The 15,433-nt window shown below is 43.3% G+C and overlaps 1 protein-coding gene across 1 annotated transcript in view; it reads right to left on the minus strand.

Annotated features, from left to right (window-relative positions):
- The window catches only part of LOC115637836 (tetratricopeptide repeat protein 38-like), a 33,064-nt gene extending 18,767 nt beyond the window's left edge, over nucleotides 1-14,297 (minus strand). The window contains exons 1-7 of the mRNA XM_030539452.1: nucleotides 14,160-14,297; nucleotides 9,841-9,918; nucleotides 7,712-7,793; nucleotides 5,406-5,577; nucleotides 4,096-4,269; nucleotides 2,944-3,019; nucleotides 1,566-1,685 (exon numbers count right to left, since the gene is read on the minus strand). Coding sequence (XP_030395312.1) covers nucleotides 1,566-1,685; nucleotides 2,944-3,019; nucleotides 4,096-4,269; nucleotides 5,406-5,577; nucleotides 7,712-7,793; nucleotides 9,841-9,918; nucleotides 14,160-14,183 — 726 coding nt within the window. The 5' untranslated portion in view covers nucleotides 14,184-14,297. The remainder of the gene's footprint in view (nucleotides 1-1,565; nucleotides 1,686-2,943; nucleotides 3,020-4,095; nucleotides 4,270-5,405; nucleotides 5,578-7,711; nucleotides 7,794-9,840; nucleotides 9,919-14,159) is intronic.
- Between the last annotated feature and the right edge of the window lie 1,136 nt (nucleotides 14,298-15,433).

The raw sequence follows: 15,433 nt of genomic DNA on the forward strand, positions 1-15,433 counted from the left end.
CCGGGGTGGGGTAGGGGGGCTTCCACCAGCTCCCCCTCTTTTTCCCCTCCTGGTCCCTCCAATAAATCCATTGCCGGGACCTCACCATCCAACCCCACCCCCTCAAAGGCGGGTTAAGATGGGCTATAAGAATGGGGGGTCGGCTCCCTGCCATACCAATCGTAGGAGTCCCCAACCGCCCCCTGTTCATTTCTTTACTGAACACCTCTTTTTAAGTCCTTTTCCAAGCCATTTATCTGGTCACTGTATACCTTCCCTATGGAATACTTGCACTGGACAAGAGTTGCGACATATGGCCTACCGCTTGTCATGCCATGCATGAACAGAGCCCTTCCTGAACCCACTGCGGGAAAGGCGAAAAAAACCCCAACTGCACCCAAGCCAATATGGTGGTAAGGGAAAAATTCCTTCCCAGCCCCTCTAAAAATGGGGCAGTTAGCATAATGCCCACAGCAGGTACTGACCAAACCTGGTATTTTTCACCTAAAAGGGAGGGAGGGTGGGTCCTGCTTCAGCCTTGGTCTGTGTAAAAGGAAAGGCTCGAGGCACCGTGCTGCCCCTTTTCAAACCCTGCATTCCCAGGGGATGAGTCAGTGACCACTCTGCCCCTTTTCCAGCAGTTTTAATCTCTCCCCTCACCCACCCCCAGCCATAAAACACTATTCTCTTCAGAAATGCTGACCCACCGAAGTCAATGGAAAAAGAAATTCAGTTTACCTTAATGCTCTTCAAAAGTGAATTAAACTGAACCAAATTCCGACCACTCTGAGAATGTTCATACAGGGATTTAATGCAGTTTAACTAATCCATTTTAAATTCACACCTTTAGTTAATGCAGATTATTTTTTCTGAGATCTCCATGCACACAAACTCTCAGATTTACACTGGTGTGAAAGAGGAGAATTTGGCCCCTTGTCTGCCATGTTTCATCTCAGGACAAATTCTGAATGGCTGAGTTAGAAATCTTAGAATTCTGCATCAAGTCCTTATAATGAAAAAGCGGTTCTCAGATTTTGTTCTCTGGCAACATCTTACACAGGATTCTTACTCCTGGTTTTGTGTTAGGGCTAAATGGTGCCTTCAGGGAAGTAGAATTACAGGTAAATAATTTTCCATTCTCTTAGGAGTACTGGAAATCTTGACTTCCATAGATGTCAATGGCAAAACTTGTATTGACTTCAACGAGGCCAAGATTTCATCTATTTCCTTTAAGTGTCTTTATCCGGGCCAAGAAAATAGAAATATTGAGGGAGGAGGGGTAGCTAATTTTTTTAAATTATGCATTACCAATCCCAGCCATAAGTGCTGAGCCTAATTTTTTCATGATTAATACCCAGCGTGAATTTTTGAAGCATAGAACTTTGGTTGCATTTTCTGCCTGTTTCCCAAGTGCCACAAAAAAATGTTCCACACTGAAGCAGCAGATTCCTCTTCTTTGTGAAAGCATTCCTGTGCATTTTATACTAGATCTGATGAAAAGCACGCCAAGAGGAATCACTAGTATATAGTGAGAGGTGAAAAACCCCACAGCCAGCAATTTCAGAGGAACTGTTAAGGAAATTTACCTTCCAGTTGTTTTCAGTTTGCTTCATAAATGTCAACCCATTCTTCAGGTCTGCTTTCATTTCATTTATGTGTGCTATAGTATGGACAGACCATGCATCTGACTGGTTTATAGCTAAAGCCTGATGGTGGCAAAAGAGAAAACACCATGATGCGTACTGGGTAGATTACAAATAGCTGTACACATACTGTCACTAGTACAGAAATTGAAGACTATTTTCTCAGGTACGGCAGGTATTAAGTATATCTTTGCTAATAACTTCAATCATATCCTGTGAGACTAGTTTAATCAGAAACGGGAAAATGTTTGTTTACTGGAGTTCACTTGTTGGCATCTGCTTAACAATGATTAAGAGGTACAAAGTAGTTGTAGAGAATGCAGACCTTAATCAAGACCACCAAATTACATTTCATTCTACAAACTTTCCTTACACTTCAGCCTCAGAAGAGTCACGTGGCCAGCATAAAGCCATCCCCCCTCCATCCATATGGGCAGCATATGAGCTGATCACTTGCTTTAAAAGAAAATAATAATAATACAACTCCTTGCAGTTAACCACTTATCCTATAACAAGAACAAAGAATCCGCTAGGTTCTGAATATCAGATACATGTATCTTTACCATTCCAACAATTCCCACTCATCTGTAGAATTTTTTTCCCAATTTCAATTGCTGACAATTTAATATAAAATAAAAGATTTAATTTTTTATTACTTTCAGCAATCTGACATGTAAAAGCAGTTTGGCACAAAAAGGAACCTTTGAAAATACACCAAGGTGTCAACTGATTCTATTTGTGCTATACTTTACATAGTTTTCTCAAATTACAGGGATCCTTTGTCATATGGATATGTTGCCAGCTTTTCATTCCCACTGCAAATAATGAGATCATCTTTATAAAGCATGAATGAGGTATACGCAATTTACCAAGGCATTATACAAGTTGCTCATCAGGTTAACCTACTGTACTGCTGATATTCTGTGACCCTCACCAAGATTTGATGGCAAGAGGACACAGGTCTCATATATGCTGCATTTCTCAAGTTTCCATTTTATTCTCTCCAGCTTGCGTAGCAAGATTCTTTCTGATCTCCACTCTCATTCTGCCCCTCCCCCACCAATCTTGAATTTAAAAAGCCAGCAAAAACTGAAGAAAAAGGAGAAATCTCCTTTTCTGAGTTCTTAAAAGGTAACACCTATAATGGCAAAGTCATTCTTATGAGGATGTAGCAAAAGAATAGATATGAATTTCAGTACAGTTGCTTACTTTTGTTTAGTTAATTTTAAATGGTCAGAAACCATCTCTTTCAAACAAATATTTGCATACTAAATAAGATTAATAATTTAAAACCTTTTAGTACCAATGATGTCCAACTTACCTCACTGGCGAGCTTTTCAGCATGATCAAAAAGGTTAGTTTCCATCAGTCCAAAAGAGAAAATGCCTTTCACATAGCTAAACAACAAGAAAAACCCATTTAGCAATTAGCAGATGAAGCTAATATTGCAAAACACATTAAAATAATTTAATACAAAACAACAATTACATTGTCAGTAGTAATACCAAATAGTGGAAGAAGGAAAAAGAGCACAGAAACTAATTGTTTTCCCCTATAAAAATTAGCATATGCAGCAAATGACCAACTTTCTCTTTCCCAGCAAACACTGAGAAGACATGTATTCATGTGTTGCGCTAACTACAAAATCACACAAACCTTTGTAAGATATAGAGTACTATTGATTTGCTACTGGATAACAATTACAACTGTATCCCAGGGCTGCATTTCCCCCTCAGCTCTGCTTCCCTCTTCTGAAGTCCTGCAATTTACCTGACCCCAATGAGGTCAATGGAAGCCTCTTTAGCTTCTGACCTGCTATAGAACTAGTAGATGGCACCAGAGACATTAGGATTACACTAACAATTTACAGAAAACTTATAAATTTACCTAACTTACTTAATCTAAGACTAACTCCCTAAAAAACAGTAACTAAACTAAGCTAGGGAACTAGTTAGCGAGCTGTGGATACAAGGAATCTGAAGAGGTTCGTGTCCTTCTGTTGCTACAGTTGGAAGGAACTGAGGCAGCACAAAGCACCATGTATCCTTTTATATCCTCACCCTCAGAATGTTCCAGAACACTGAGGGGAGGGAGAGGAAGGGCACATGAGCGGTTCCACCTGGAAATGCTATGAGAAGGTTTCACTATCTAGGCTGTACTGGCTGGCACATCCTATGAGTGGAAAAACATGGAGGAAATTCAAAGAAATGGCTCAGTTAAAAAAACAACTGAACAGCGGGTCAGCAGGAAAGCAAGAAGAGATGTTAATTCTTACGTGCACATTTTTAAAGTCAGGTTGGTTATTTAGAACTCCCTTATCTGTCCTCAGATAGAGATTACAAGAACAATCAGGGTTTGTGTGCTGCCCCTACAGACACTGCTGACCAGAGACATCTGAATTTATGCATACAAAGCACATGCACACCAGAAGTAGAGATCCACGGATATTATCTGAAGATCAATTCTTGCATACCTACTAAGTGGAATATTAGGTGTCCAGTGAGGATATACACGGGCAACAGAGTCTCGCATCTGTGTTTGATATCCCAGATAAAAATAAGTGTCATGGGCAAATTTTAGAGCTAACATGTCAGTTGGATGGTCCTGCAGAATCTTATCCCATATGTCACAAGCTTTAGGAAGACGCCTAGAGAGAAAAAACACATGTTAATCATTGACAGGGCCAGCATGACCAAATTGCCTGAATCTAATATTATTTCTAAATTTATACTACTGTGGCAAGTGGGAAATCTACTGACAATTCCCTAGCTTGCAAGAGTACTTCTGAATTCTTAGTATACATGATTGCACCATGAAGACAGTTGAACACTTTCTAGACAACCTGTATATGGTATTCTTTGTTTGTTACTAATAATGCACTGCAACTAGGGGGGAGGGAGTTCCTTTTAGGCCCTGATTCTGCATGTTGATCCATGTGGGAAGACCATTACCTCTGCAGAGAGCCTCACTAAAGTCAATGTGGCTCCACACAGGTATTGGGGTCCAGCCAGGCAGACCAAACACCATGGGTCAGAGCTTTAGTGATCTCATTTCTTACCTTTGTTATCAAATCCTTTTACTGCTAATATCTCCCATGCGGATAATAAACAAATAACAAAAGTTAATAGTGTTTAATATTGTCTAGAGAATTAGCAAGCTCAATATATTTCTGTAAACATTCAATTCCCCAAAGTCCTCATTTTCGTGGAGGGCTTCCAACACCTTGTATGTTGTCTCACCTTTTCAGAGGAAGCAGAGTCTATAAATGGAATAACAAGACAAGACTGCTAGTATTTTTGCTTCTACAGTCCAAGTCTGTGGGAAGTTAGGCTCAGCATTTAGTATGACCAAAGATTTAGCCTCTTGAGTGGTTTTAGTTTTAAATCGTTATTCCAACAGTGGAATTATTGGTAGGTTTTAAAATACAGAAGACTTGTAATATACTGGCATGATAGAAATATTGTTCATTATAGTATTGTTGGCTAATTTAGATGCACATAGTTTGGGAGAGCTAAACTTAAGAACCAGTTTCTCTGTGTCACTGTGACAGTAACCTATGGTCAATCTGCAAGATAAAAGGAGGCAATATCTCTTGCCAGCTGTACTACTGAGTGGCACTGCTTACCATTCTAGAGTAAGCATTTAATCAATCAAGTGGAATGAAAGATGCCAACATAACAGTCAAAAATGTGAACAGAAAGGATAACATGCAACCACGCTGTACATAGCCTGAATGATAAAACCAAACCCCCTCCAGCCCTCCCCTAAAAAACAACCACTTACCCACTGGCAAACATGTCTAGTGCAGACACATGTAGCTTCTCCCTCTCAGTCAGGGGCTGCGATTCTGAGAGTGCCATCATCTTTTTCATCGCACCGTCCAGCTCTTTGTCTAACCTCACTGAACTCCCAGTGCCAATCAGAACCAAGCCATTGGCAATCACATGTCCCATTGCTGAAGAAAACAGCATGGAAAAATTTAGACACAATAGGTAATTTAGCAGGTGCAGAAGCTCTAGACTAAACTATTGAGATAAGTTTAAATGAAAGCCACAGGTAGTAGAAGGCAGTAGTGCTAAAGACTGGTTAGGATCCCACAGAAACCCAGGCAGCTAAGGAACAACCATACATTAAGGGCTTGTAGCACTTCAATGAAGACGGCTACCTATGCTGATGGGAGGCGTTTTCCCGTCAGCATAGGTAATCCACCTCCGCAAGAGGCGGTAGCTAGGTTGGTGGGAGAATTCTCCCGTCAACCTAGAGCCATCTACACTGAGGGTTAGGTAGATTTAACTGTATTGCTGGCAGTGTGAATTTTCACACCCCTGGGTGATGTAGTTATACTGATCTAATTTCCTAGCATAGACCAGATCTAAGTTACTAGCAGGAATCTAGAATTTTCCTTTAAGCAAATCTTTTACATTCAAGTTCTTCTTTAACAGCCTTGAATGCCCTCAAACCACCACCTTGTTATTAGGAGCAGTTAACCAATGCTGCAGCTGTCCCCTCCTTAAGCAGAGCTTGTGATCCTAATTTCTCACCATGCTCTATAATGACCCATGTACAACAGGATGGAATAAAGATCACAGAAACTATTTTAGGACAGGCCAGAGGCAACGACAGAGGAGAATTAACAGTCTGCCCAACACCAGAAAAGCCGGGGTAGAGAACACCCTACCTAAGTGCAAGGCACTTCTAAGAGTTACTTTACAATGAAAAGAGGAAAAGCAGATGTGCAAAAGGATTGAGAGAGGTGGAGCAAGAAGATGGGCATAAGATGGCCCAGGACTTGTGGAGCATAAAGCTATTTTCATTGGCTGTGATGTATAACACACATGGCGCATTTACATTGCAGCTGGAAGAGTGCTTCCCAGCTCAGGCAGATAGACACACACTAATTCTGCTTGAGCTAGTGCCCTAAAAATAGCAGAATAGCAGCATAGCTGTGGTAGCACATGTGGCAGCTCGAGCTAGCCATCTGAATACAAACCTATCTGTGAGTACGTACCTGTGGGTACATACCTGGGCAGCTAGCCTGAGCCGCCACTGGTGCTACACTCAGCTACACTGCTATTTTTAGCATGGTAAGTTGAGCAGAGCTAGTATATGCCTGTCCGCTCAAACTGGGAAGCACACTCCTTACTGCAGCATAGACATACCCACAGAGAAGCACATTCCTTTGGGGCTGCATAGGCCCCACTACCTCTCCACAGGGTAGGGCTGTCTCGATACAGGAATTTCCCCCCCAGCATTCCTTTCTGGGGACAAGTCTTTAAAATTTGGCAAAGGCAAACACCTGCAGAATTAAAGTTGCTATTTTGCCCAACTGGCAGGCACTCCACCTCTGGTACATTCCCTGCCTTGTTATTTCTGCGCAGATGTAATGTTCACACACACTGCCCAACAGTGAAGCCATATTTGTTTTGTATATGTACAAAGATGCCAAAAACATCTTGATAACAGTGCAGGAAGGTGTAAAATAAACAACGATATCTTTAAATGAAATGTACTGTAACAATTAATTTATTCTGTTTAATAAGCTAAAATAAATGCCTGCAAGTCTCAACCCTCATGTTCAGCATCAGAAGATCTCCCTACATCAATGCCTTCAATTTGAGATTCACCACTTTCCTCTCCATATGCTTTTTCCCAGCCAAGTGGAAACTTCCTTTCATTAATCATATCATGCTGATATGTCAGAAGGAGAAGCGTGCATAGCAAGGTTTGTCTCCTCCAGTCCCTTTAAAGGCCTAACCATATACTTTCCACAATAAGGCTGAGCTCTAATACCAAATTCTCCTTCATTTCAACATGTACCATCAAGTTATTGGGACAGCTAGGAATTTTTCTTTTTAATTGTGACATTTCTTAGCTCATAGGATATCAATTTTTCCAACCTATTTACTATTTCTCATATTTGGTTTTTAAAAATGATCATACTCAAGTGAAGAAAAGTGGTTGTCTAAAAAAAGTTCTAAATGAAAACAATCAATGCTATACTAACCCAGCCCTTCAGTTGTGTGTAAGAAATAAGTTAACCATATACAACTACTGTACTGCATAGCCAGCAATTAAAAAGTTCTACTTACTAAAAGTTGGATCTGCTGCACGTAACTTGGAGAGAGATCCTTCAATGCCCCCTAGACTCTTATCATTGGTCCACGTAGTATACTGTAAAATAGAGTGTGAAACTGACTAGAAACCAAATGAAATCTCCACCCTCCCCTCCCCCCATGGTCCCAGCTGAGTGAAATTCAAAAGTAAACAAAATGAACAGTAAAAAGTGAGACTAATTTTTTTCAGAAGTAATCATCTCTGGCCTGGTCTACCATACAAAGTTAGGTTGTAAGCTATCTTGTGTCGACCTATTCGGGCATGTGTCTAGACTCAATTTTGTCTCCAGCCAACATAAGCAGGGTGCTTATCCCTGTTACAGTGGCACAGTGACACCACCTCCTGAACAGTATTTTGCCATGATCAACCTACTGAGGCTGATGCAGTGCAAATGTGGAAGCTGTGTGACTTACATCAATCTTAACAGTCCTCAGCAGCTGTCCTATAATGTCCAACAACGACAGCTCTGGTCACAATTGTGAACACCACTGATAAGGAGTCACGGAGACTGGAAGCCACCCACTTCCCCTTTAAAATCTCCACATATTCCTGAAATGCCTTTTCCTGATTGCCCAGCTGGTGAGTACATCTAGCATATCTCCCTTGTTGCATGCAGTTGCCCAAATGACCATGCTGGCGCCACGCGCTAGATGTGCTACAGCCTGGAGTAGGGAGGATGTGTTGGATCTCTTGGGCCTGAGGGAAGAGCAAGCTGTGCAGGCACAACTATGGACCTATCGTAGAAACGTGAAGAGAAGGGAAGAGAAAAGTGCACAGGGGAGAAAAGTGAAGAGGTATGACAAGGATGAGCAGTGCTGTGTGAAAGTGAAGGAACAGTGGCAGGTGTATGACAAGACCCAAGAGGCCAACACTCTATCTGGGGCTGAGCCGCAGACCTGGCACTTTTTCAATTAGCTGCATGACATACTTGGTGGCCACCCCACCAGCACCCAGTAGACCACTGTGGATACTTCTGAGGAACCTGAGACACAGATCCCTGCCATGAACAGCACGGAGAGGGAGGAGGAGTAGGGGGTCCAATTATGCCAAGAGCTAGGATCTTTTTGACTTCCTGCTTCACTGTTAGCATAGTTCTCACTCTGGTGACCCTGCACTGGAGGGCTGGGGCAAGCTCAGCACACAAATGCAGGGATGAGGCCTTCTACGTTCAAAAGTTCTGCAACATTTGTCATCCCAAACCTCCATTAGGATGTGATTCCACTAGTCAGTGCTCATTCTTTAGGTCCAGAAGTGGCGCTATATCATCGGCAGATGCTCCATGAATGCCACAACAACCTTGAATTGTTTTTCACTATATATCTCAGCAGTCTGTCCTCAAAGAAACTGTCATACCCGTTCCTGTTACGGTTCTTCCTGCAGTTCTGCTAATAGTGGAGGATTGTTTCTCCTGTGGCTGCAGTGTTCATAATAATAGTGCAGATCTCTGGGGGTCTCCATGCTTCTGTTGGAGACAGCAGATACCAAAAAGTGCCCCATGGGTTTCTGAGATTTTAAAAATGGTGGGAAAATGATGGGCTATGGATAGCATTATGGGATGGAGAAATCTGCATGATGGGAACTTGACCCCTTGTTCCCAGTCACCCCTGCATGACGTGTTTCTACCCCACAATGCATTGCGAAAATTTCCCAAAAGACAGTGCGCTGGAAAGTAGCTGGTTGCACATTGGGATACCATACCACACTGTGCATCGATATGAGGTGAATATGCACAATACCAATGCAAGTATCCAAATATGCATGCACATGAGCGATATGCTAACTGTGGTGGCTTTCTGGCGACGTAACTTGCATCGACCAAAGTTTGTAGGGTAGACAGGGCCTAAGATGTCATCAGTAATACACAAAGGAATCTATTTCTTTAAAATAGGATATTTTTTAACCAGACTCTCCTTTTGAGTCATAAAAAGGATAAGCAATTTAAAAATTAGCTGCAACAAACACTGTTTTTATACTTAAAAGTCCCTTCAAATCACATTTTATCAAAACCCGGCCATACCCAGTGGCAGATTAGCCACCGGGCCAATGAGGCCCATGCCGAAGGGTCCTGGCCAATTGGGGACCCCCAGAAAAAATCAGTTCATACCTGAGTCAGCGTGGCATCAAACATTTTGCAGGCGTCATTACTAGTGGTGGATAGGACAAGTCCAGCATCCTGCCAGGCCTATGTAAAAAACAAAAAGTGAGACTGTTTACTGAACACACTGATTTTCCAGATGTCATGTTAGCTGAGCTCTAAGAACCAGAAGAGTAGATTTCTGGCAAGTGTTTCATCTACCTAAAAAATTTACAGGAAATTTTGAGACGCGTGTAAGTATTTTATTCTATTAAAATTATGTTTGATGAATCCTCTTAATTTGGATAGAGAGGACAGAATGGTAGTGGTAGAAAAAAGACAAGGGAAATTGCATAATACTATGTATCTGCCAAGGACCCAGATATGCTATAGTTCTTTTAATTTTAGTACCATTCTCTCTATAAACCTCAGTAGTATGCTAGTCCCATCACTTCAGATATACCCTTTCAAAATGGATATGTGGCAAAATAAAATTCTTGCTTCGCGACTTGTCGAAATCATCAATCCCAATGACACCTGGGGCCAAATTATTTGCTAATTTAAGTCCACTGATATCAACTGAGTTACACCAGCACAGAATTTGATCTAAGGATTAATTTATAGGAGCTTGTAGGGACATTTGATAAGGCAAAAATACAACACACAACAATGAAAGAATTAGGCAGTGCACAGTTTTGCAAACAGATTTTATAACAGCCTCATTATATAAACTGCATGGTAAACATCTCATCGTGATAACTGACGTTTTAGATCCACCATGGCAATTTATTACTAGGAAGACTGAAAGAACACCTCTTATTATCTGGATGAGGTGATGTATGCTTTACACAATGGTGTATATGGCTGTGCAAACTACTTCCTGACTGTCCTTAAGAATATTCCTAAAAGAATCCCAATAATCAGATGAGAAATCCAATGATCATTCCAAAAATTTCTCATCTGCCATCAGATTATCCGCGCAACCTTAATTCTGCTTCCTCGTTCATATGCATACTTTCATCACATACTATTTCTTTTCCACAGGATGCATGTGCAAGGGAGCAGAATTAAGGTTGCATAGGAAACCTTAAATATGCCAAATGATTGATTTTGCAACCTAAACATCTAATTTAGTTTTTTGTATGTAATCTATATACATTGACACTTCCCACTCTCTGTTTCTAGAATGATCTCACTAATGCCTTTAAAACTGTAAGCTCCTCAGGGCAAAGATTCATGTCTCACACATTTTATTCACTGTATAATGCTAGCAAATTTAAAGAGCTATACAAATAACTGTAGCCAAAACCAATTTTTCTTCCATGATATAGAATTTACAAAAAATACAGATGGAAAGACCTGGAGCCATCTAATCCATTTTCCTGTGAATTAACCATATTTTGCAATTGTTTGTCTAGTTTCATTTTACAGTTTAAACTATTTTCTGATTGCAACTGTGAAACTCAAGGATGAAAATCTGAAGCAAGTAGCAGTAACATCTATTTTTATTAGCATTCTCAAGATTTCCTCATCAAGACTGGATTAAAGGATCACATGCAAGTGGTTTAAGTACCTGAGTGTTCAAACTACAAGTCTAAAAAAGCTATATTGGAATGTAAATGTATATCTTTTGTTTAGAGTTTGCATTAAGTCTATGGCAAAAAGGAGCGGGAAAGCGGTTAAGCTGTATATTACAGTATACATACAGACACTAACCCCACTGTGAAAGGGGAGCAGATCAAAGCACACCAAGGAAATGGCACTGCGCATCAGTGACAGACACTGTACACAACAAGTAGGGTAGACTGACCCCAGTGTGTCACAAAAATCAAGGTTCACACAGACAAGCCCTAAGTCTTTCCCTGCACTAGCTTCATTTCCGAATAATATTCCACTGTTGCTAGTGCTAATACGCCTCCATTAGCAGTAGCAAGCATGAGAACGCTAGTGTAAAAAAGGTGCCCCCAGCAGCCAGCATTATAACCACTGAGTGTTACATAGTGTCTGCCCTAGTGTTCCCAACATGGCTAACACTGGGAGAGCTGCATCAGTGTTAGCAATGACAGGACACTTTCCAGGGAACAGGCTAGTTTAGACAGTACCTATGGGGAGAAGCTGGTACCAAGTGTTGCTAGCCACAAACTTTGTTGGGAGCTGGAGTGAAAAGTGGGGGAGAGGTGTGCAGGCAAGGTCTGGGCAGACGGATCCTCTGCTTTCTCTCCCTTTCCTATGTGCTTCAAAAGGCCTTCAAAATGACAGAGAAGCCCCTGCCTCCAGGGTTCCCAGGATTCATTAATACATGACAGCAGCCGCACGGCACCTTTTTCTTCCCCTCCCCTTTATATTAGCCCACTTGGGGCTATAACTGACTCTGAAGCTCACTTTTTTTAAACAAAGCCATGACTGAGGATATAGCAATACTTTAAGCAGAGTCAGCATAAAGGCCCTAAAAGCAGCATCAGGATATTGGGACCTAAACCACAATCAAGCATCTCAGAAAGTAACAAATTTGGGGAGACAGGACATGTGAAAGAAACTCAGCAAGGCCCCAGTTCAAGGGTAGCAAATATAATAGAGAAAAACTTGATCAGGCTGTGCCTGTAGCAGAGACAGCGGGAATCATGCTGGAGGCTTCCGATCCCCTTAGTATTTCCTGAAAGGGGGTCTCCCTAACAGAATTTTTTTCAAATTTCAAAAAAAGGTTCAATTTGCCCTATCTTAACCGATTATAGGATTACCGCTTACTTTGAATTACACAAGCGGCAGCTTTATCTAGAGGCCATACACTCAGATACTAAATGAAACAACTGGCTACTTTTCATAAATGTTAAATACTTGCTTGAACAAACTACAACTTCGTGAAACTTGCATTTGGAAGAATAATGTGAAATCTGAGACATGCAAAGAAAGAATAGCAAAATAAACAAAAATGTGAACACTATTGGTAATTAGCACATGCATCTAGCCCTTTGAACCTTCAGAATCAGAGAAAATTAAATAAATTTTAAGAAACAGAGACTGATTAGTACTGAAGGAATGTGACATGTGCAGTTAAGTGTTTATAGAAACATAGGAGAGAAATAAGGGGAGTTTCTGTTCCTTTATGTGGAAGAGTGCCCTGACATGTTCACTTTGCCTAACAGCGCCAAGGGACGCCTTTGTTAACCCTGAGCAGTGCAGTTTCAGCCAACAATGTTTTCTGAATATGGCTACATTTGGAATTTCAAAGCGCTGCCCTGGCAGCGCTTTGAAGTGTGAGTGTAGTCGAAGCGACAGCACTGGGGCCTGGTCCACATTACAGTGTTAAATCGATTTAACGCTGTACCTGTCCACACTACAAGGCACTTTAAATCGATTTTAAGGGCTCTTAAAATCAATTTCTGTACTCCTCCCCAACGAGAGGAGTAACCCTAAAATCGATATTACTATATCGATTTAGGGTTAGTGTGGACGGAAATCGAAGTTATTGGTCTCATTCTTTTACTGAGCTACCCAGAGTGCACTGCTCCGGAAATCGATGGTAGCCTAAGACCATGGACGCACACCACCGAATTAATGTGCCCTAGTGTGGATGCGTAAAATCGATTTTATAAAACCAGTTTTATGAAACCGGTTTTAATAATTTCGATTTTATGCTGTAGTGTAGACGTGGCCTGGGAGAGAGCTCTCCCAGCGCTGCATGTAAACCACATCCCTTACGGGCGTAGCGTGCAGCACTGGGAGCTGCGCTCCCAGCGCTGCCGCCCTGATTACACTGACACTTTACAGCGCTGTATCTTGCAGCGCTCAGGGGGGTGTTTTTTCACACCCCTGAGTGCGAAGGTTGCAGTGCTGTAAAGTGTGAGTGTAGCCATGGCCTCATCACAGTAATAGTTTTGCACTACATGTTGAACTCTCCTCTCCAACCCCCGAGGTTGTGCCCGACGACCAACATTTCTCCCACCAAAAGTTCAGCTCCACACATTTCCCACCCAAGATCTCAAAACATTTCATTCACAAGCACAAGTCAGAATTACAGCCTCTCTGCGAGCCAGATCTCACTTTCACGGGAGCCTGACGCACCTGGAAGCGCTTGCATTACAGAGCTGGGGAAGGGACCAAGGAGTCGTGACCCTTAGCCCCGAGTCACCACCCCCTTCCCAGTTTGCACAAGGCAAACATGGGCGCGGAGGCAGATGGGGGGCTGTGGTGACAGTCTGTGTGAATTGTCACACCCGCACGGGAGGGCGAAGCTCTGCAGGGAGCCGGGCTGAGCGATGCCCCGCCCGCCAATTGCACCTGCAAAAAAGAGACCCCGCCGCCACCGCACCCCGCAGAGCCCCCAGCCCATCGCACCGCTCCCCCCTCACCTTGCAGTCTCTCAGCGGCACCATGTTCCCGGCTCCTTCTCTGCTCTCGGACTGCGGGGTCGGGCCCGTCTCCCCGCCCCCAGCAGGGAGACACCTCCCCGGGCGGCTCCGCTGAGCTGGCAGCGCCCTTGGGGACGCCGGAGGCTAGAGCGCCACGCCCCCAGCCGGCTGCGGGAGAGCCCGGGCGGGGTGGGTGAGAGCTGCCCCCGGGTTCCCAGCCCTGGGGCGGGGAGTCCCGCACCCCACTCGGGGAGGCAGGGCCTGGCCTAGCAACGATCCCTGCGCCTGTCCCTGCTGCCGCTCAGCGCCTGCGGGAGCCCGATGGGATGAGCCCCGGTGTGATCACACCGGCCCCTGGCCCTAGCGCAGGGAAGGGAGAAATTTGGGCGCCGCGTAAAATGCGCACGCGGCGGGGGGGGGGAATTGAGGTTCTGGCGGGGGGCTGCCCCGGGGGGATGCAATGGAGGGAGGCAGGGTGTTTCCGGGCTCCTTGGCTGGAGTAGTTGGGAGGCCCCAGCTGTGTCGGGGTGAGGGCTCTCGCTGCTGGCTGCCAGTGAGGCAGTGCTCTGTGACAAGCTGTGCTCACTTCTTGTTATACCTTTGGGGATATTTCCCCCTGCAACTTTGCATGCAACAGCGCAGGGCCAGCTGCCAGCTCAGAGTAACCGACCATCTTAATGGCCTGCGTTTGCTGTAACCAGTATCTCAGGTGCGCCAATGGCAGGAGTTTTATGTTGGCTACTGGAGTAGAGGGTGACTGCAATTTGAACTGATGGCTGGGGGGAGAGTCGAACATTTTGTAGCTTCTGCAAACTGACTTTATGCAACAAATTAGAGGGACCCTGCATGCCTATGTTAGGTTAATAAAGCAAGTCCTCACTCACCTCTCCAGCACCCGAGTTGGTATGGGGCACACAATTCTGTCAGAGACCAGACACCAATGCGTTGATCAACGGGCTCACACTATCCTTAGCTCTAAAAGCTTTAGATTAAGTGTGGCCCCTTTATTAGGGTTGAGCATCAATATTTATACACAGAAGTAAACAAAGTGATTAACAAAAGATAATGGTCATGCATAATCAATCAAGATTTTACAGGAAAAGCAAGTTAACAAGTAAATGCATAGAGATAAAGGCTAATGGCTACTTGAGAAAGGGGGTGTCATGAGTAGTTTGCAGGTCAGTGTTTTGTTCAAAAGGGTTCAGGAAGGATTATGCAGAGACAGCCAGTCTGGGTGTGTTTTGGCTCCCCAAAGTTCACCAAAAGTTTAGACC

Source organism: Gopherus evgoodei, chromosome 1, assembly GCF_007399415.2.
Source record: "Gopherus evgoodei ecotype Sinaloan lineage chromosome 1, rGopEvg1_v1.p, whole genome shotgun sequence".
In the NCBI taxonomy this organism is placed as follows: Eukaryota; Metazoa; Chordata; order Testudines; family Testudinidae; genus Gopherus; species Gopherus evgoodei.